The sequence below is a fragment of the Lathyrus oleraceus genome, chromosome 5, assembly GCF_024323335.1.
Source record: "Lathyrus oleraceus cultivar Zhongwan6 chromosome 5, CAAS_Psat_ZW6_1.0, whole genome shotgun sequence".
In the NCBI taxonomy this organism is placed as follows: Eukaryota; Viridiplantae; Streptophyta; class Magnoliopsida; order Fabales; family Fabaceae; genus Lathyrus; species Lathyrus oleraceus.
The window spans coordinates 121,632,763-121,655,028 of NC_066583.1; the positions used below are offsets into that span (position 1 = coordinate 121,632,763).

General features: G+C 34.4%; 2 protein-coding genes across 2 annotated transcripts; both read right to left on the reverse strand.

Annotated features, from left to right (window-relative positions):
* Window positions 1–5,267: 5,267 nt before the first annotated feature.
* Window positions 5,268–6,465, reverse strand: LOC127088186 (uncharacterized). The gene has a single exon (XM_051029105.1). It carries the CDS (start codon window positions 6,237–6,239, stop codon window positions 5,850–5,852), a length of 390 nt encoding a protein of 129 aa, XP_050885062.1. The 5' UTR covers window positions 6,240–6,465; the 3' UTR covers window positions 5,268–5,849.
* A 1,032-nt stretch (window positions 6,466–7,497) lies between these two features.
* LOC127088185 (uncharacterized) lies at window positions 7,498–18,844 on the reverse strand. Its single transcript, XM_051029104.1, is given in 17 exon segments — window positions 7,498–7,950; window positions 7,953–8,046; window positions 8,410–8,583; window positions 8,697–8,828; window positions 9,106–9,204; window positions 9,321–9,392; window positions 9,542–9,598; window positions 9,711–9,851; window positions 14,095–14,189; window positions 14,940–15,039; window positions 15,120–15,272; window positions 15,355–16,377; window positions 16,865–16,975; window positions 17,069–17,231; window positions 18,005–18,102; window positions 18,216–18,479; window positions 18,577–18,844. Coding segments are annotated over 17 exon segments (2,955 nt in total). The 5' UTR covers window positions 18,694–18,844; the 3' UTR covers window positions 7,498–7,888.
* Window positions 18,845–22,266: the final 3,422 nt, after the last annotated feature.

The window sequence follows — 22,266 nt, forward strand, 5'->3', positions numbered from 1 at the left end:
TTATTCGAGAGACAAGTCTCCGATGGAGATGATGTTTTGGAACATATGTCATTTCGAGCAACTAAAGAGGGAGTTGGTTCGTTGGTTAGATGGAAACATACCAGAAGGGAAAAAAATTAGAAATATTGAGAGGCTCGATGGCGTACGTGGTTGGATGCGAGTAAAAAATGATAAGGATGTTAGGGAAGTGATGTTTGGACCAGATGACATCATTTTGATTGTTGTAATCAGTTAGAAATGTTTTTAAATGTTGTGGTTAAGTATTTTCATCTGTTTTGATATTTGTTGTTTATTTAGACCTGTTCGGTTTTAAGTGTGCTTAAGTTGGAGTGATGTTTGTTGTTAACCTTGTTGTAACAAAAAGTTATTAATATACCAAAATCAAAGGTTACAACAATTGAAAGGATGTACTAAATTATGATGCAAAAGTTTCTCATAGATTGAGACATTTTTTCTTATTGTGTCCAGGTTGACGACATATACTACATAATCTTATCATTTTATCATTTGTATTCATTTCTGTTCTAATATCGGATAGATGGTTGTAAGCGTTCTGGTGACATATACTACGGTAATGGTCTTGTTAACATCGGATAGATGGTTATAAGCATCATGGCGAGTATGTGTGCATATGCCGTAATGACATGGGAGCAAGGAATACGGGAGGCCTGGAACTTTCCACAGTCTCACCAACTTCTGTTTAGTCTGACAGCATAGGATAAATTTGGTTTCCCCTCATTGTGGTCCATTATTTCCTATACACTGAAATTTTGCATATAACGGTCAAAGACTATAACCGCGTGTGTGCTAGCTTTGATAGTTTCCTCTTTCATCACTTTCATACAACAATCACTGAATAATTGACCTGACATTAACATTGCACTCCATCTTTCACCTCAAAGGTAGATGTCAACCTAAATTGGTCCAGACTATCGTCCCTAGCGCCCGTCAACCACAACCCATTGACATTCTCGTATCGCAGATGGTCGGCACGTGGTATGAGTTATAACAAATGTCCTAAACATTGTATTACCCAGTATCGCAATCTCTTGGATCACCTTCAACCAACAGATGTATTGCCATTAATTTAATTAATTTGTAATAATTTGTTAATTTCTTCTAACAAATTTATAATCTAATATATCTTCACATTTCAGTTCATTTGGCGTCCATATCTAAACTTGGATCATGACCATGAAGTCAACGAACAAGACGCAGTCGTTTGTACTGCATGCACACTGATCATAAGATTCACCACTGTGGAGATGCGCCATAGTGGTCGTGTTAAATTGCAGTTCGGTATGCTTCAACATATCCCAGATCCCCCGACAAACCTCGGAGAATGGCATCTACGAAAAGTTAACGATCAATAGAACTTTAACCCTTGGCAAAGCTTCGCTAGATCCGAGTATCGAAAATGGAAGCACCGGCAAGACCGTGTCTTAACTGACGTTGTGATGCCAACCGAAGAAAAACCAACTCGTAATTATATGGCTTGGTACAGATCGGTTGGATTTGAGTTCCTCGCCGAGGATATGGATATGTACTTATACGACCCACGCCAGGTAACTTACACACAAGAAGGTTCAACATCTAACCCAGACAACATTGTCAGACCGGTTATTCACAACCCCTTATCCATCAAAATTTTCGGTCCACAGACACACAAACCTACGACCCTTACATGCCAAACACTCAACCATAATACCAAGAGCATACCCCGTACCACCACCAACAAGTAGATCATCATCAAGACACCCGACATCGTTATGCACCCAACACATCACCCTACCATAGTCGTCTTAGCCAAATCACTCAGCGATCATTTAACACTAACCGTCCCTCCTCCTACTATAACCAAGAAGCTCAAACATCACAAAACTAAAACATGCAACAACCATATGGCTACCAAACACCACGACAATCATTTCAACTTTTGCTTGACGCATCATTCACACCAATGTCTACCTTCAATCATCTTGGTCGTCCTCCAATAACTCAAACACAACTCAACTACTCTGGCATGGGTCACGAACTCAGCTATGACGGTAGCGCTTCATTGCATACACTGGACTACGCGGATTTGTCTGAATATCTTAGGGAATCTCCTGCAGATTGTGGTGATGTTCTTGGACCCTCAAATACTCAAACACCTGAGGTGAATTATCAACGTGGGTTAGGGTCACGCGTTCGGGTGGCTAGGGGATGTGGGACCGGAGGTCGGTTAGGTCATCCCGATCAACGACATTAGTCTTTTGGTTAACGTATGTAAACGCATATTAATATTAATATCAATTCGTTGGATTTTGACTTTTATCTAAAATGTACATTGTTTTTCAAAAAAAATTACGAAACACACATAGGTGTCAGATCAATTGGCACCTCCTTTATAACTTAACAGATAGGCGCCAATTAGATTGGCAGCACTAGGTGCACTAACAAATTCAATTGGTGTTACCTATCTAAATTAAAGAGCAGACGATAATTCATCTGGTATTACCTCTTCAAAGTAGGGTGCTTTGGAAAATAATCTAAAAAGTGAATTATTTTAGAAAGAAAATTAAAAAATTAGGTTATTTGAATCAAAAATTCCAAATGTATCTCTAAACAATAATACAAAATACAAATTTAAAAAAAGAATAATAATGAAATGACTATATATCCAAGTCAAGTGCCTCGCCTCTTTTTCTTTTGATGTGCCTCGTAGGGTAAAGTATTTCTTTTAAGAACCTACTAGCTTCCTAATGAGCATTTTCGTATTATCGTATTAGTTTATCCGTTCTTTTTAACGAATACACATAAAATATATATATGGTATTATTTTATTTAATATTAATTTTAAATAGAAATTATATAAAAAATTAATAGTAAAAAATTATCTAAACTTAATTTTGATCTAGTCTATTTTTGTTTTAATTATTCTCTTTTCAGTTTATATTTTAAACCTTAACTTCTCTTTTAATAAGCGGTTTATATATCTTTTTCATTCAATTATTATTTTTTATTTTATAAATAATTTAAATTAAAATAAAAAATAAACACACAAAAATATTATTTACATTTTTATCCGTCTAATAGACAGATTGGTTGTGTCCGTCTAAAAGCTAGTGTAAAAGATAATAGTAATGATTTTAATAAAAACTATTATAAATTAATAGGTAAGTTATTTAAGAATAAAAATAATAAAAAATAAACTACATCAAAATTAAATTTTACCTTTATATATATTATATTATTATACATACCAGCTTGAGTAGAACCATGAGAATTTTGTATTTCTACCGATACAACTATTTAGTTATCTTGTAAGATAACACAAGTAGCCCAAAAACAATATGGAATTCACATTGAGTATCTTTTTCAATAGAATAATTTTATTCCTACACTAAATCCTAGACCCCAAATCTTATATTAATAAACAGGAACCATAACATTTTTTATTGAATTTGTGTTTCCTTAGAATAAGGCTCTTCTAGAATGAAGTTTGTATTATTATGCTATTAATTGAATCTCAATTTTTAAATATCTCAGCATGATATATATTTTTAATCTATTATGAACAAATTCAACTCTATAGATTATTGTATTTTCAATATGCATAATGTGGTCTGTCTAGCCCATACTGCTTTCTTCATCACTGGTTTCAATATTATTATCTTCCACATATTACCAAAAATTTAAAGAATTCGTACGTGCAATTTCGAACAAACGAATGGGTTGAATGTTTCCTCCAAATCAGACTTCATTATAGTTTATCATATAATCATTACGATTTTCCATATTTCCACTAGTTTGATCTCTTTTCCATCCTTAAATTTTAAATCTTTTATTTTTCACATCCAATTTACATCTTGTTCTAATATTTACTAGAGCAATAGATTTGAAGAAAACTTTTACAACAACAACTATGAAAGCATTGTTTCAATCATACACAATTATCTTGAATGGATTCTTTTCAAAATATTTCAACAAATATTTCTCTAAAGCTCAACTAATATAAAATACTATTTATATTATAATCTTAAACAAGTAGATGTTAATTATAATTACATAATTTTTTCTAGTGGGATATGAATAGGTATTCAATACCAAATATATTTTTAAGATTTAAATAGTTCATTTATCTCACTAAATTGGTAAGGTTTACTTCTTTCTTTTTTATGAAAAAGTCTTTAAATGTTGAATTTCATTTTATTTTTGTTCTTGACGTCAATTCTCCGTTACAAAACAAAGTAATGTGGCAAACGATGTTGATGAGGCTTTATCTTTTTAAATTCCATTTGCTTATGTGGCTTTGCTTTATAGTTCCCCAAAAAAATTCTCAAATAATCTTTCACATGTAGTCCTTATAACTAGGGTTGAAAAAATTTGAAACTCAAAGGGAGGCGATTGTGGTAGATGAGGGGAGCTTGGTAGAAGAAGACATCATTCGATTGAGGTAGATAATTGAGGAAGACTAAAGGAATACGCGTTTTATCTATTATCCATGTTCGAAATTCCTTCAACATTGATAGACGAATGGGAGCTTGTGATTGAGGTAAAGTTGGTTCTTTTCATCCTTTTTGGTGTTTGTACATGAAAATCATAGGTGAAATTTTCAATGGTGAGTTTTAGTTTCAATTGGGGGTAGATTTGTTAGGGACTATTGATGCATCTCGAAAAATATGATCTCGCGAAACACATTGCACGCTCGCGGATAATTAAGAGAGTCGTCATCATTCTTTATTTATTTCTAATGAAAGGAGAAATGACGATAAAATCCTAAAGAAAAGAAATGGATGAGATGATCATCGCAATCAAATATGAATTCAAGAGTCGGTTATGGGAAGGAAAAGTATTAACACCCCTCGCATCTGTTGTATTCAACGGAAACCTCCTCTAATGTTAGGGTTAAAGGTTTATTTGCAGGTGTTCGTCTTATTTTATTTTATTTAAAAGATTTATGAAAAAGATAAATTAATTATAAAAGAAAAGAGAAAAAAGAAATTTTTTAATTATTGAATTCGGTCAAGGTTTAAAAATCTCGTGTCTACGTATTCTTATTGTGCAATAAGAAAATCAGAGATTTATAGTTCGTAAAAAGATAAGTATGTGTTGGTTGATTTTAATTTCAATACACGGGGGCGGAAAAATGATTAAGTTATGATCGAATTTTAAACGAGATTGTATCATGTTAAAAATTATGATCGAGTCTAATTCAACCTTATAAAATTAGTTTTATACAGATGAGTTGGATAAAACTGTTAGTGTAATTAATTAACCTAGTATAAGTAACTTAAATAGTGTAATTAACTTTTACTAGAGTTTTAGATCTAATATTACATAGCAACAAAAAGTAAGCACTGAATGAGTGACCAGTTGTTGCATAACATTATTGTGATTGGAGAGTATGGCAGATTTTGTTAGACAGAACACAAGACAACAGACGAGGTGTGGGCTCCTCCCTTCTTTAGCACGCATCTTTTTTCCTCAAACAGTATTTGCACACTTCAAAGTTCCAACTTCCAAGATGCTTTATTTTCTCTCTCTTTCAAGTACTATTACTACCAATTTATTATTAACTCTCATTTTCTTTTGTTTCTTTCTTTTGCCATTCTGCAACAATCACATTCTTAAAAGTTACAGTATATCAGAATAATTGTACTACTAATATCCTCTGCAGCAAAACACTCACTTTAATCATAATCATAAGGATGATTCAATTGGACTAGAAAACTAAATACAACAAAATTTAAAACTAATAACATAGGAGCCGAACATTACCCTGACACCAGACACAATATTGACACTAATCCTGATCAATGTTATATTAGTGTCGGACATTATACTGGTCATGGAAAGAAACTAAATCAAGTGTTAGGTGGTGAGTTTTGAGACGAAGATTGCTCTGCTTGATGATGAGTAGTATTGATGGGCGTTGCAGGAAGTGAGGTGTTGGGTTCAGTGACCCTCGTAGGTATTGAAAGGTTAATTCTTCCATCGATACAAGTAGAACATTTTCTCTCTGCCCAGCTTTCAATATCATATTGTCCATGACCCATGATTCTTCTTCCTGAGCAAAGTCTTCCAATCATTACAGCAATTATTCCCAACACAATTATCACTACAAGAACTCCAATTACAGGACCAATGGAGTCATGATGTGATGCACCATTGTGGGATTGTTGTGTGACTTCATCAAAAGGAGGAGGTTGTTGTTGTTGGGGATACATTGGCATTGATGAAGAGGATGATGACATTGTGATTCCTGCTAGGTAGTAAACCAGAAGAATTTCTTAGTACAGTGTTGTTTGGATTGGGGTTAGATTGAATGTAATACAGAAATGGAAACCACTTGGTGAGTTGATGAGATGTTGTTGGTGTGAGACATTCTCATTCTGAAACTCTGTTTACAAAGGATGTCTTATATATTGTTGCAGATAAAGAGAGATAGTATATGCTTTGCTTCTACTCTCTTCAGAAACAGAGCTTTCACTCTTCCTTTTTAAGTGTCGTTTCTCATTAAAAAATTGTTTTTTTTTATTTTTTTATTTTAAAATTTTAATTAAAATGGAAGAAGGAGTTAAAAGTCTTGTTTAAAATGATTTGAGTATTGGGGAACCCCGAGGGACAGTAAAAGGACGAAAGGAAAGGCGAAAAAGAGATGAGAAAAGTGGAATCTTTGGAGAGTAAAGTGAATACCCTTTTCTCGAGAAGCCCTTTTCAAAACAACTTTTTCAGGAGATTGCCTACTGTGTCAAAGCCATCAGGGAATAACCTTAACAATACGGTACAAACTAAGTAGAACCAACTGCTAACCTACCATCCCTCTCAAATCCACCTTTTCTTGCCTTTCACATGTGTCTATGGGTTTAGGGTTAAATTACAGTTTTGTATAATTGTGATGGCCAACAGTTATTCCACCATTGTCATACATATTGGGAATTTCTTCTCATTGCCGTCTACAATCTCTTGTATCTCTTGTGTATAGTTGGGATCAACATTTTCACTAGTGGCTTGTTTTTGTTCGATCAATGTTTTTGAGGATGCCCTTGTGAATGCTACACTGGACCACTTTTTTTGTTTTACATGCAGCCAACTACCATGCCCATCAACAGTTTGTAATACGTCTTCTGTCTTCTGGGTCATCTGTGTGAATAGCACTAGACAGTCATAGCTGGTTCATCAACTAGAAACCAAAGTTTACAAGTACAACACTAGCTTACTCGACCACATTCACCTCTCCTTTGTAAGCATAGATTTTCATGAGTATAAAGATTCGATAAACTTTTTTAAAGTGTATAGTACTATCATTTAGTGTCACGTTGTTAGGAGTATGTAGGTGTACCAAATAAACAATGAGTTGCTGGGAAAAAAATTATAAAATAAATACAAAAGGAAATTTTATTATTAATAATAGTAATTTTACAGCTGCCTAATATGAGATTTGAACTCGGATTCATGAAGTCGCAAAATCAAGCTCTTACTACTTTTGAAGGGAATCTAAAATCAAGCTCGTACTAAGGAGATCGCAAATTTGATTGCACACATATTACTAATATTTGTCATTAAAAAATTATGAAGTCCAATCCCACAGATAACACTGTGCAAAAGTTAAAAAGGAAGGAAATAAATTAGCATAGGCTTTCACAATCATATACAAGGAATAGGATTTTGTATCATGTAAGAAAAATAGACAACACTCTATACAACTTACGCTGTGCACTAATGCATCCTGCAATTACCAGCACAGGCAACAAACAACCTTCAATCTTTTTCGCTCTTCGGTGAGCTCAAAGGCCAATCACGTGTGACATTCTCTAAGAATGCTGCACAATATCAAAGCAGGCATAGAACTGTTCTGATATTGAGATAAATCTCAAAACGATTCACCTTAAATCCAACAGTTTTACCCGGTGGCTTTCTCCAATCTTGAAGTAATACTTCCAGGACCGGAATTGGTCATTAATTCCCATTAGCAGACATATAGAAATAGTTGTAGTTAATTCTGGTGACTAAATCAGCCAAATGAGGGAAATGCCCTACATTTAGTTTGAACGATAAAACCTGAAAAAAGCCAAGATAAACATTACACATTCATGTACTCACATATAGATAAGTATTTTAAAGTAGACAATTCAGATCTAAACTTCTCCTAAACCCTAAAAACTAACTATTCAAATAGCCAACGTAAAAAAAAATATTCTCAATGGTTTCACTCAGTGTTCATCTTATTCTTTCTCTACCCCTAATTATTGTGTTATCAACTCCTCAAGTCGAGGCTTTCTATTGGTTATTAATCATTTTCCCTTCAATTTCACAGCATCTTCATAAGAAAATTCATTATTTTCATCCAGACCATAACGTAGAGCTAGCGTCACAAAGTAGCAGCGTAATTAGAACTTTAGAATAAATTCTGAAGAAGAATACCCTAAGTAGGAATGCAATGCAATCATCAAACTGTTTCTCTATTCGATCGACTTCCATCTCACACTTTGTCTTTATTGCAGAAACAGCTCCGCCACTTTTTAATGTCTGTTGTATGGTATAGAAGTCTAAAGCTAAACCAAGAATGATATTAACGCGGCTGGCAATCAAAGCCCCCTGAACACAATAAAGAAGTTTGAAACTACTCAAGCTTTGCTCCGTCATAAATACAACAGTCAAAACAAGATACAAGAACACAAGATTTCAAATTATGAGACACGATAAATCACCAGTTTATCAGGAACCACAAAGCACTGCCGCTGAATCGACAAAATATAAGCCTCATGGGCTTCAATGACCTCATCCAGAGACTTGGCCACAGTCATACCTTCACATAGTTCACGCCATGCACTGTGATATACCTGCATAAAAATTGTAGTGACAGGTAAAACACTTAGGTTCCGTTGCCAATATGCTGAACCATATAAGTAGGAGTGTATGACTAATGTGAAGGTTCCGTAGCCCAATGATATATTTATATTCTCCCCTTCTCCCTCCAAAATCTAGCAAAAAGGGTCAGTATTAATAATAGCTATCCCTACTATATTATTTGCATTTATGATAGAAATTACTATAGTATTAGTAGATCTTCTATTAGAGAAATTACTTTTTGTACTTATCTTAAAGCAATGTACATACCCGATCCATCACATATTGGTGAAAAGCATCCACAAAATGAAGGAGTTTCTGCTCCACTAACCAATGACGTTTTTTGTTATTGGTTGTAGACCCCCTACCCTGCAAAGGATGATTGCAGTTTCAAACGTCAGAGTAAGTATCAAGAATTAAGGAAAATGTAGCTGAGGGAGGACATACTCCACTGAAGAGAAGTCGGGAGTAATATAAAGAGTCACCTTCCACATCCATCTCCGCACTTTATCTAAAACAAATTTTGCACGCTTGACCTTCAGCAAAAACCGCATAACCTAATATACATGTGAATATATATAAAGGAGAAGATCAACATAGGCAAATAGAACCAACCAGAGAGCACGAAGAAACATCATCATCCGATAGAAGATTAGAACTAATAGGCTAAGAAAGAAACAAAGGATTGTACAAACATGTCAGATACCTGGTTGTACTTCTTAATTGCCTCTGTGTTTGCAATGAGTTCAAGAGGCCAAGGTACCTGCCAGTTCCAAATTTTTAGTAATCTTTGCGCAAAAAATTATCTATGGAAACCAATATTCTTAATAAAGAAGAGTTAGACAGAAAGGATAATAAATTTACGGAAGAATGACCTTATATGTGAATTTTAGCATATCAAGGCCGTTAATCCCGAAGTTATTGACATTACTCTCAACAATATTTTTGGTTAGTGACACCACCAATGAATCCGGAGCACTTAACAGCATACAATCAGCAGAATTTCTGATTGATTCCTGTAATTAATATGCACCGATAGATTATGAATAGAAAATGGCTTTAAAAATCAAAGGAGTTATGAAATAAACCCATGCATACAACAGAGTCTGTTGTGATAATATTGCTAGTTTCTAATAATAAACCCATGCACACAACAGAGTCCATAGTTATAATATTGCCAGTTTCTTTCAGTTTATACAACACAATAGTCCTACATAGCACATGATCACAATCATTTATTCACTACCACTTTGCGAAACCATTATAGGAGGTAGTCACCACAATTAATATTTCCATAATCTATTTTCAAAACATTCAATAGTTATTTGTGAGAAACAGCCTCCCTCAAAAATTCCACTGATTCAACATGTCTTGAATAATATCAATAACAAATGGGCTTTATATAGGTAGGCATTTGGTACATGGTTAGAACGGAACAGGACAGCCTGTTCTGTTTTGTTTGTTTGGTTCTACCATTTTTTGTAAAATCAAATGCATCACTATTTGTTTTATGTACTGTCCAGTACAGTTTCTTCTTTTTTTGGTTTCTCATACGTTCCTCTATTGGAGATAATCCTATCCGAGACATTGTCGGACACTATATGTGGACAACTCTGTCAGCCGGGTTCTGTTTCACTTTTAATATGTACCAAATATAAAACAGAACTCTTTTGTACTGATTTATCTTGTTTTAACTCCGGAATGCTGTGACAAGAAATTCTAGGAGAACAAACCGTTATAAAAGGAAATGGTTCCGTGTGGTTTAATTTTGAATGCAAGGCAAAATTTGAATCAAAATATTATAGGACTCTAATAAATTCCAAACTAGTAGACAGCAACATGTGTGCAGTTATAATAGAGAAAGATTAGGACCATTAAAGAAAAATTATAGAATATAAGAAGTAAGAACCATAAACATGCTCAGTAAAGCAACACAACCAAATATGACCACTCAAAATCATATGACAGAAACTAGAGGAAGTAAAATCTATAATTAGACAATTAACATGTTTACGATATAAGGTTTTTGATGAGGAAGGAGGAAAGAGAAGAAACAGAAAAAGCTGATAATTGTGATTATTGTTTTATTATATAAATTTGTTAAATGGGTTTGGATCTCATCCCAAAAGCTAACTCAAATGATGTTGTCCAAACATAACTTCAACACACACTCTCACACCTGCCATGGGTCAGGGTCCAACTCCAACATTGTAGCCTTAACCCGGCTCTGATATCATGTTAAATAGACTTGGATCTCATTCCAAAAGCTAGCTCAAAGGATGAGGTTGCCCCAACATATTTATACATCCAACCGCCCAGGAACCTAAGCAATGTAGAACTCCAACACAAATACAACTTCAACAAAATTACTTAGCACTAAACCCTCTGAAGCATGGGTACTTTTAAAATGGTAAAATACCGGTACCGGGTACACGTACCATACTCGTGGTAATTCATTTTTCTTTATTATTCGATATCGAGTGAAATTTGTGATTTTCTCAAATATCAATATATAGTATATTTATGTATTTTTGTTTCTTCGTTATTGCATCTTTAACATTATTTTTTATTTTTTTAATCTTTTATAATGATGTTTTGTTGCGAACCTAACAATTTAATTATTTACTCATACATTTTATAGAAAACTTATTTTTTTTATTAACGTACCCGTACCTTGATTTTCTTTAAATGCCGTAACCCGTACCGGTACCCGCACCGGGCATCATACCCGTACCTATGCATCATAGATTAAACCGTATTTATTCTAATAGAAGACTCATAAATCACTATTTAATATATACAAAATACTAAGCACTAAAACTTATTTATGCGAATTCTAGGCTCATAAATCCTAATCCTAATTAACTAAGGAAACAAATCATGAAGTGTAAAGGAAATATGGAAACCAATTACTAGTCCTAAGAGGTAATTTAAGATATTATTAATTACTATTTATTCCCCTTAACGCTAAAGCTTGTTACAAATAAACCCTTGATAAGATACATAATATGTACCCCACAAAACATTGTAGGCAAGGCAACTCAGGGAGGTTGGAGACATCAAAGAGATGACCTTGTTGGAAAGAAAACCCAACAAGATAGTTGGAATAATTATCAACTTGAGGAGCTAGTTGGGACACTGTATGACCATGAAAGAGGAGACTTCTTTGGAATAATTAATCATTGACGCAAACTTCCTTGCAAACAAATTTCAAACAAGGATTAAAACTTCTTCAAATCAACCCATTAGGTCCAATTTGCATATGTAATAGCCAAGGGCAGATTTCATCTGCTATATATCTGAAGGCTGCTAGAAAGAGGATACACTGTAGTGAAACAAATTGATCTAAGGTTTTTGAGATAGATTGTGGAAATGATAAGCAGAAAAAAAAACCATGACAAAGAACTTGAGAAAAAAAGAGTGGCGAAAATTTGTGCAAGCCTGATAAAACAGAATCATAGAGTTGATTTTAAGATTTTAGAGATCTCGGACTATAGAACAGAGAACAATTAAAGTTGAAAAAAGAAACTGTATTGATGTAAATTCAGGATCGAGAGAGACTCTACTAAACTGACCCAGAGTCTATGGCTCCTCGGAGAAAGATTTCTCTGCCCTTTACCCTTTTTCTAACAGAAAGCTAACATGAATCCCCTTTATTCCCTTCTCACTACTTATAACAAACTGTAAGCTAGGCAACCTACTAACCTCAGCCTTCCCTATACCATCCCACATCACTCTTTGGGCCCATGTTACAAAATTGGGATCCTATCATCAGACAACAGAAAAGTGACAATCCAAGTCATGGAGGATGGCGCTGCTTGATTCCATATAGAAGTTATAGGGTTTTATATAATAAAAAATGAAGAAAGAGAAACAATATAGAGTTTGAGCTGTGGTTATTGTTTTATAACATTATATAAATCTTAGTAGTAACCATTTTCCACGCTAATACTAGATTCGTGATTCTAATTAAACAAGGAAACTAGTCTTGAGTCATGACAAAAACTAGACTCACAATCCTAGGGATAATCTAATATATACTAAGTTACTCTAAGAAAGACACAAGTATTATGATATAATTTCAAATTTTCTATCAGTGTGCAATGTCCTGTGGTAGTTGTTCTTTGTCATGGAACAGTGGTTCTATTAGACAAAGTCACACATGCATGGGGAATAAATTGTCGGTAAAATGTCACTTATCTTAATGAAAAATTGTCCAAACATAAATTGGGTGCTGAGGTTGTCTAATTTTCTTACACACTATAAATATACTCTATCCATACCCAGCTAGCCAGCAAACTATGAAGCATTTGAATTATGATCCATTCCTTTAATCATCAAACTTGGGAATAAATTTACATATAATTTGATACAAGAAACTAGAACTTAGAAGTAATTTTCTGGTCCAACTTTACTAATCAATGGGGGTATAGTAGTTCTTACAAGTCTTGAGCAATCCCCACCTCTTGAGCCAACTTTGAAAATTGAGTTAGGTTCTGTGAAGCACGGCTACTCCATGTTAGGCAAAGTACCGGTACCGGGTACCGATACACGTACGGTACTCGTATGGTACGTATTGACACCGTACCTTTTTTTTTAAGTCGGTACTCCAGCGGGTACATATTGGGTACACAAACTCAATATTTTTCGTCTAATGGTATAGCTTTAGGCTTTTTTTTAATGGGTTTTTCAAGTGTTGATGTAGAGTTTGGCCAATTTGATTTGTTGCAAGATCGGTGGATCTTGAAACCAAAGGAATGGTGGATAACTTATGGATCTTCAATCCCTAAACTTCAATCCATTGCATTGAAACTCCTTGCACAACCAAGTTCTTCATCTTCTGCTGAGAAAAATCGGAGTACATATGGATTTATACTTGCGCACCCGTACCTTGTTCTTTTTAAAATGCCGTATTCTGTACCAATACACGTACCGGGTACCGGGTACGTACCCATACCTTTGCAACGCAGGTTAGGTTTAACCCAAATTTTAAGATGGTATAATGCCTATCCTAGACCAAATATTGGGCAACCTATAGATGTCCCATCCAACAAACTTAACGGTCCAGATATCCAACCTCAGGTGTGAGGGTGTTGAGATTCCATTTTAACAGGAGGTATGGCCAATAAAGTATTTATAGGACTTGCATAATCCCCATCTCTTGAGCTAGCTTTTGGGTTAAGAATAGGCTAACCCAAATTCTAATAACAGCCAAAAGTATACCAAAGTACACAATCAAGCAAAATCAAGAAACTCTACCTGTAATATTGTGTTTAATTCAAAATCATCATCCCATGTTTCACGCTTATCCAACTTATCAAAAATTACAGTTGAAAAGTGTTGTAGCAAATCACCTGCACAAGAAAAAATGTCAATACATAAGATATTGATAGTATACCAATATGCCTCCTACCCAACCTAAAGTTGCACAATATTTTGAAGTACAATATATTATGGGTCCATTTGATTTGCAAGAAAGTAAGAAACTGAACACAGATGCCAATATGATAGGTCTCTTAGCCAACATAATGTTATTAAAAAAATATGATGCACAATATACTATGGATTCGTTTGATTTGCAAGAAGCTAAAATTGAATAACACAAAGGTAATTATTACATATTCAATTTAAAACCTGATCATGCATCAAAACAAAATAATGGTCGAGGGATAGCACATCAAACAATATACTTCCTCCGTAACGGTTTATAAGCAAAAAAAACACTCATTTTTCTTGTAACAAATTTTAAAGCAAAAAACATCAACTTTATTTCATTTTAGCAGCTTTTTCTAAAAAATGCATCTTTTCCAAAGTAAAATTAAATGCAAATTACATTTAATTTGGTTTTTCTCATCTTTTACATAAACAACAACCAATCAAAACTGTTTTTACATCTTTCCATAAAACATACTTCAAAAAAGACACAAATTTAAACTTTCTTAATAAGCGTGAAATATTACTTTTTTTGCCTATAAATTGTTACGGAGTAGTATAGGGGAAAATTTATGTGACTCGTGTTTGTTCTATGTTGTTGTGTGTGACTGTGTCTCAGAGTGTATCAACTGCATCCATATAGAACACAACAAAATATAATATGCAAATACCTGAACCTAACAAGTATATAGCTCGCAACACTGCAAGCTCATCCATCAACCTCCATTCATTCATCAACTTTAACAACATATTCACTCCAATATAATCTACCTGTTCTATTCAAAATAAAGCAAATATAATATTATCATAGTGTTAATCCTGGAATTGTCAGATGGTTTATCTTTATTCACCTGTTTCTGAATGTAGGCAGTTAAACAGTACTGCATAATAACCAGAGGTAGTGGAGTTGTTCTTAGGTCAACATTTTGCACCCAGTGAAGAACTCTTGAAGGAAGAGTGCTGTTTCTCTGGAAAGGCAAGAGCTCTGACACAGGAAGATCATCCTGTTTCAATTAAATATTTGTTTATCACACTAATGTACTGCATACTTCATCAAAAGCTGTTCAGGTTACTAAGTAGAAATACCTGAACTGAAGGCAATATGGTGGGAAAAGGAAACAGCTTTTCTAACAGCCTTCTCTTATCTTGTAAGTGAGTGTATTTGGATTCATCATACTGAAAACCAAAAGTATAGTTTGTTCCTTCACTATCAGAAAACGGTGTACTTTCTCCACCAAATATAGCCTTTCTTAAACCCTCATCATTTAAAGAAGGCAAGCAGAATTTTCGAGATAAATTCAATGTTTTCAAGGCATCCTCATTGTTTCCAATTGTTTTGCGACAAACAGTAACCACTGGATTTCGTAAGCATGATCTCAAGAGAAACAATTCGTCTTTAACAACTTTATTCCCTGCTGAATCTCCATTGTCACTATTTATGTCTTCATATTTTGGCTTCAAACCAGCTGATCCTTTTTGAAATAATGTATCAATCAAAAACTTATACCAAATCTTCTCCAAGTATGGTGGAGCAGTTAAGTTTTCATTGTCTGATTTTTCCACATTTAAATTTAAATTAGATACAAAAGAAGAAACAGAAACAGATTCGTGCCAATCATCTTGCCAAAAGTATTTACAAACATGGTCACCATGGCCAATAAGTCCAGCTAGTGATACAGAAAAAATTTCTGACAGCGTTAGCCCGGCCACTCTATGAGAAGGAGGCAAACCATTGTTTAATGATTTGGTACTTCCAAACTTACAACTACTTCCTTTGCTACATACTGCTAAGGAATTCGGGACATGGCGCATCAGCTGCAAAGATTTTCCAGCAGAAACAATTGACTTAGCTAATTCCTTAATAAACAAAGGACAAGCTGGACAGTCTCTAATGCTTTGCCCTTTTCCTTTAATTGTACTAGACAAAGAGATGGAACCCCTCATGCCTGTTTCTTTCTTCTCATTTGATGCTGACATGGAATCGCCAGCATAATTTGTGGAGGACAACTCGGTATCTAACTTACCATGTTGTAGCTTTTTTATTAGATAACTCTTCTCCCAGAACTCAGCCTCAGCAACTGAGACTTCTTTATTAGCAAAAAAGAACATCTGAAGAGATAGATGACATAATAAATACAACATTTTATTGTGTATCTAGATTAGCTTATTTTAAGTTTTAAAAACTTTATAATGATCACGCTACAGAAAGTTGTTTGTTTGCTAAAATGCATTTTTGTGTAAAGATTAACTAAAACCCAATATGCTCTTAACCAGTATGGGTATAAACCACAAACAAAAGAAATTGCAGTATCAATATGAGCTAAAAGTTATTTTAGACTATCTACATTAAAAAATATGCATGCAAATGATTCCCTTAAGTGACTTTCAAGCTATACAAATCCAACAAAACCACTAGAAGAATACAGCAGGTCAGAAAGACAATCTTTAGTAAAAACATTTTTGCACCAAATGAAAAAAAAATGAAAGTATGTTTTTGTTAAACAATATAACACGGGCATTTATATGACAGTTTTAGCACGACATTGAAAAACAACTTCTTCATCCCCTAGCAATTGAGAGACTCATTAATGATTACCTCATCAGAAGGATCATCAAGTATTCCGTCAAAAAGCCAGGAATCAAGACCCTCAATATATGGCAACAAGCTTCCCACATACATGTAAAGCACCATAAGATAAGCCTCCTCCTGTGATCAGTATAAGGTTTTAAAAACTCAACATCATGAACCAAGAAAAATGTGTAAAAATGCATAATGTGCTGCACGAAAAAGATTCACGACCTCACCACCTTGTACAAGACACATTTCTTCAAGCTTCTTATGAAGATAGTCAAGAACATGAACAGCCAAGTCTGCTGCAGGTACAGATGCCCCAAACTCGAAATATACATCAGGGATGGCCTCATGAACTAATAGCAATAGGAACTCAGCACCCGAGCAAAGACTAAAAGCCAACAAATGAACATCAGATACTGTCACAAACTCGCAATCGCCGAAATAAATTAACTTCGGAGACAATTATAATTTGAAGGTAAAAAACAAAACTTAGGTTCGTATATTTAGATGCTTTTCGAGTTGGTATTCACTTAAATATTCATATTTACCAATGATTTCCTCATAGTTTGTTATAACCACAAAAAGTGCATTATAAGTGAAGAACCACACAAAAAACACATAACAAATGCACCTAAGTTTTTACCTTAGGAGAACTAATCCAAATCTAAGCTAGTTTTCCCAAAAAAACAAATTGCAGTGAGACAATAAATGGAAACCCACTAGAATACCAACCATCAACCAAGTCTTATCTCATTAAGTGGGGTCTGCTTCATATCATAGATCAACTTTCGTCATAATGTTCTATTCAGGACCATGTTTTTATCCAAATTGTTAATCTCGAGATCTTTCTTAACGGCTGCTCTTATAACTTTTCTAGGTCTTCCTCTATCTTTAGTTGTTTGACTCTTCTCCATCTGATCTGCTCTCCTTACCACATAATCTATAAGTCTTCTCTCTACATACCCAAACCACCTAAGTCTATTTTCCACCATCTTTTCTACTATAGGTGTTATCCCAACACTCTCTCTAATATTGTCATTTCTAATCTTAGTATTACCACACATCCAAATCCAACCCAACATCCTCAAAGCAACACCCACTAGAATAGACACGAATAAAATCTTAAGTGTGCTAGATTTTAAAAGAAAAAAATAAAGAAACCTTGATAAAGAATTTTTGAACCCTAACAAAGTTGGAGTGGATATGCCATCTGCATTGCTTGTAGACACTTCCTCCTTCAATGCAATATTCCGTAACCGCTGCATCACCAAAATTCAACTCAATTTAATCAATAAAAGAGAAAATTTTGATAGAAAACTGGATAAAGACAGATCTTATATGGAATTGCAAAAAAAAAAAAAAAAAAAAAAACCTTAAGCCACGCCGAAGCAGAAGTAACAAACGCTTTCAAAGTGGGAGGAGGTCTCGGCAGAGCAGTTTCAATCCTCTTGATTGTAATCTCCACGAGTTGAAGACACGTTGCAGCGTGAATGAATTGATTGAGGAGTGAATGTAGACTCTTCAAGGACAAATGCGTCACGTAGACTCCGCTATTGATACGAAAACGGTTTTCAGTATGATCCCATGAGAATAAGGAAGACGAAAACCCTTGCAGCATTCGTAAAACGCATCGCACCTGTTGTGAAATTAGTAGTAAAGTGTGATTAGAAATGCGAAAATAAAAGATAGTGGAAATTGGGGAATTGGGGATAGAGATAGAGAGAGAAGAATACGAGTTGAAGTTCGTTTGTTCGGAGAGACGGAAGAGGGGTTGCAAAGGGGAACTCGTTTGCCATTGGAGCGTAGATTTTGTTGATTAAGCTTCTGGAATGGTGTGGCTCTGCCCCCATTTTTGGGTAGAGCGCGGGAAGATGAAATAAGAAGAGTGAAGAAAGGAAAGTGAAGACTCTCTCGCTGTGGAGATCACTGTCTATAGTGTATAGTGAAATTGGAAATGGTGGGGATTTTAGCCCGGTTTCATTACCAAAATTACAAAAGAAGAATTTCTCTTTCCTCCCGTTGTGAAATTATTATTTTTTTAAATTGAAAAGGAGGGATTTGTTTACGAGTTTAATGGTTATACAATATAAAATAGTTTTACGTTAACATTCATTGAGAATATATTATTTAGTCATGTTATATTAATACTTTAAAAATTACAATTTTACTTTACGAAATACATTATTGTAATTCGTTGATAGTGTAAAATTTATTTATATTGTTAATGTATATCATATTTTTCTCATTTGATATTCCACTTTAAGTGGTGGGAAAATACCATAAGGAAATTCGAAAATGTTCCTCTGAATTTAAAAATTCATTTCCAAACTCACCTTCAACACACTAAAACACGCTCCAAGTGAGTCTCACTCCATATGTTTCCTCATACACACCATATAAATTCCTCACTGAAACGCCCTCATTTTGACATAAATTGATACGAAGATGCATTTTTGAAATCATAATAGACAAAAATCGAAGATGCATCTCCAAATTCTCACTAGATCGTAATTTTGACTTTGCTTTAGAGGTGTACTAATTTAATTGACGATGCATTATAGTTATACTATCATATTCAATTTTATATAAATTAACCCATACATTAGTCAAATGATATGAAAATGACATATATAAATGAATAAATTCGTAGATAATGAAATCAAAATAAAATACAAATATTATATACTACTACATATGAAGGACTCGGGCCCCTTTGTTCGTATATTGTCTCATGTACTACAGTGCCTCTTGTGCCTCCTTTATGATGGCATCTAGAATGTCCCTCGCCTAAGAGCCTTTTAAAAAGACTTTTATCTATATCGATCTGCGTAATATCCATTATACGCCAACATTTAGGCAACACATCACCAACATGATTTGTCCTAACTTATTCCTCCTCTAGCATATTCTAATGAGCTAGCTTAGGTGGATCTCTTGGAGAATCTGATATTATATAAGGATGTGACACCATGAAATACCATTGGATTTAGTCGTGTGCAGCATTCTATTCGCTAGCAACTATGGTACTTCATTCCTCATTCGGTACCTAGTGATTAAGGTAATCATCAAATATGGCATCTACATATCTTTGTGTCATAACGGGATGAGCAAACTCTGAGGGGTCACTAGGAATAAACTAAATGTAGCTAAATTGCTGCATGACACACTCGGGAAGGTGAGGATACATCAGACGTGAACTGCAAGTCAACCCTCCATATTAGAAGATTATGTCTTCCAAGGGACATGTATCACAGTGATCGACGTACATATGAAAATGCATATCCTCTGCTACCATACAGTTAATATACACTCTATATGGCTATGTCGCCTAATTCCCTTTGAGTGGGGTGAATGCAGAAGCATATGGCATATGGGAAATATGAATCATTAGTGATGTCGTAGAAAAAGTGTTATGAAAATGAAACACAAACACTAAAAGATGTAAAAATATTATCGTCAATTGTGTGATGTTGCCTGTCATTTGTTTGGTCTTCCACATACAACCTTTAGCTAACTTGAAGTACATGTAGACCAAACAAGCAACCCCCTAGTTGTACTCATGAATTTGTTCCAAGTCAGCGAAGTATCTCAGGTATACCACATCCACATAAGTGGCACTCTTGTCCATAAAAATGAATGTGCCAACCAAATATAAGAGGTGTGCTCTCAGAGCGTATGATCTATGTTGCATAACCTGTTCATCATCACCAGTGGTATGTTATGTCGCATGTAGTTATTGTGTATACAATATCTCCAGGAATCAAAACCTAGCATGACATCTTCTGGTAGATTCGAATTCCTAAATGGCATTTACTAGATCATCTCCCATATAGTCTACCATCATATCCACCATGTCATATATGTTAATCATGTTATGGTATAATAGTCTCCCTCCTGATCGGAAGATGCAGCAGACATGAGACATCGTCTAGTGTGATGGATATCTCACCGTGTGGAAGATGAAAATATGACATCTCTGAGTGTAGTCTCTCTACAAACGCGAACAACATAACATGGTTAACTATAACACAATTGATCATGCACAAGTTTGTCAACCCATATAGTTACATTACATCCTAAAACCACTGCTCAGTAGGCTACAGCAGACCTGTAATCTTTCGGTCATGATTGGTGCATTTTAAAGCATCATGGTCCTATAAAAAATAAATCATCGACAGAAACTTCAAATATTATAACAAATATGTTTTTCAAAGAATGAATACAATTGAATTTTACCTCTCTAACTCAGACATGTCTAGCGGCATGGTCAGAATATAGAGGTAGCAGCGATAAATCAGATGAGACTCCTTCAAACCCCTCAGGTGCCTTAGTAGGTGACACTTGTCTTCTACGAGAAGACGAAGGCGGAGATGCATGAGCCCCATAAGTTGACACTTTCACATCAATCGGGATAGAAACGACTGGAGGTTTAAGAAACATAATAGATGGGGGTTTGAATTGGGTTTCTAAATTAAAACTTTTTCCTAACTCAAGAACACAACTAGAAAATATTCAACAATGATAGAAGACACAATTATTTTTATACTGGTTCGCTGCTAACTAAGTTACATCCAGTCCACCCGCCAGAGTTATTTCTCTTTCTCAATAAGTACTTAATACACTAATAAAAGAATTGATTACAAATTCAATTATAACTTATCAAAGACTTCTTGAGAATTCTGACTATACCCCAATCTCTCAAAGAACTTAACCAAAGGTTAATAGTACAAGTTATATTTATAAGATGCTTCTAAAAATAAGCAGATACATAATTTATAATCAAATATTACACTTAATAAATATATTTAATAAAAGTGTAAGTGTATGAACGTAATATAGTTTTACTATGACTGAAAACACTTTTCTTTTTCTTTCTCACGTATGAGCGTTTTGCAATGTTATTATTCATGAATCGATGGTTTTCCAAGCTTCCAATACCTCTTTATATAGACGGAGAATAAACCCATTGGAGAGTGCAGTTGGAATATCCTCAATATTATATATATAAAATAGTCACTTGTTTCTACATTTAGCCAATTGATTAGAGCAAGGCATAAAGCTTCTTAACCGATTAAGAACACCCTTAATCGATTAAGACACTAGTCATTATAGGTTTTCCTTGTTTTGAATTAGGGTTGTCGTATTTTTAAAGCGCTTAATCGATTAACCTTATGGTGTAATCGATTATGACATTTATAGGCCCGTGGATCATTTTCCTATTTGAGCCAATTCTTTTACCTATAAATAGAGGGCTTCTCCTCACTTTCAAAACACAACAGAAAACATATTTTTACCACTATTTACTCTCCCCCTTCTCATTTATTTATTTTTCACTAAAATGCCTTAGTGCTTTGAAAGTGAAAAATACCAGTGAGGAATATCTTATGTTTTTTGGTGTTTGAGGTATTTTTGTAATTTACCCA

Bases quoted from the DNA above. Each gene is read 5' to 3' on its own strand.
- LOC127088186 (XM_051029105.1), bottom strand. From the start codon at position 6,239: ATGTCATCATCCTCTTCATCAATGCCAATGTATCCCCAACAACAACAA.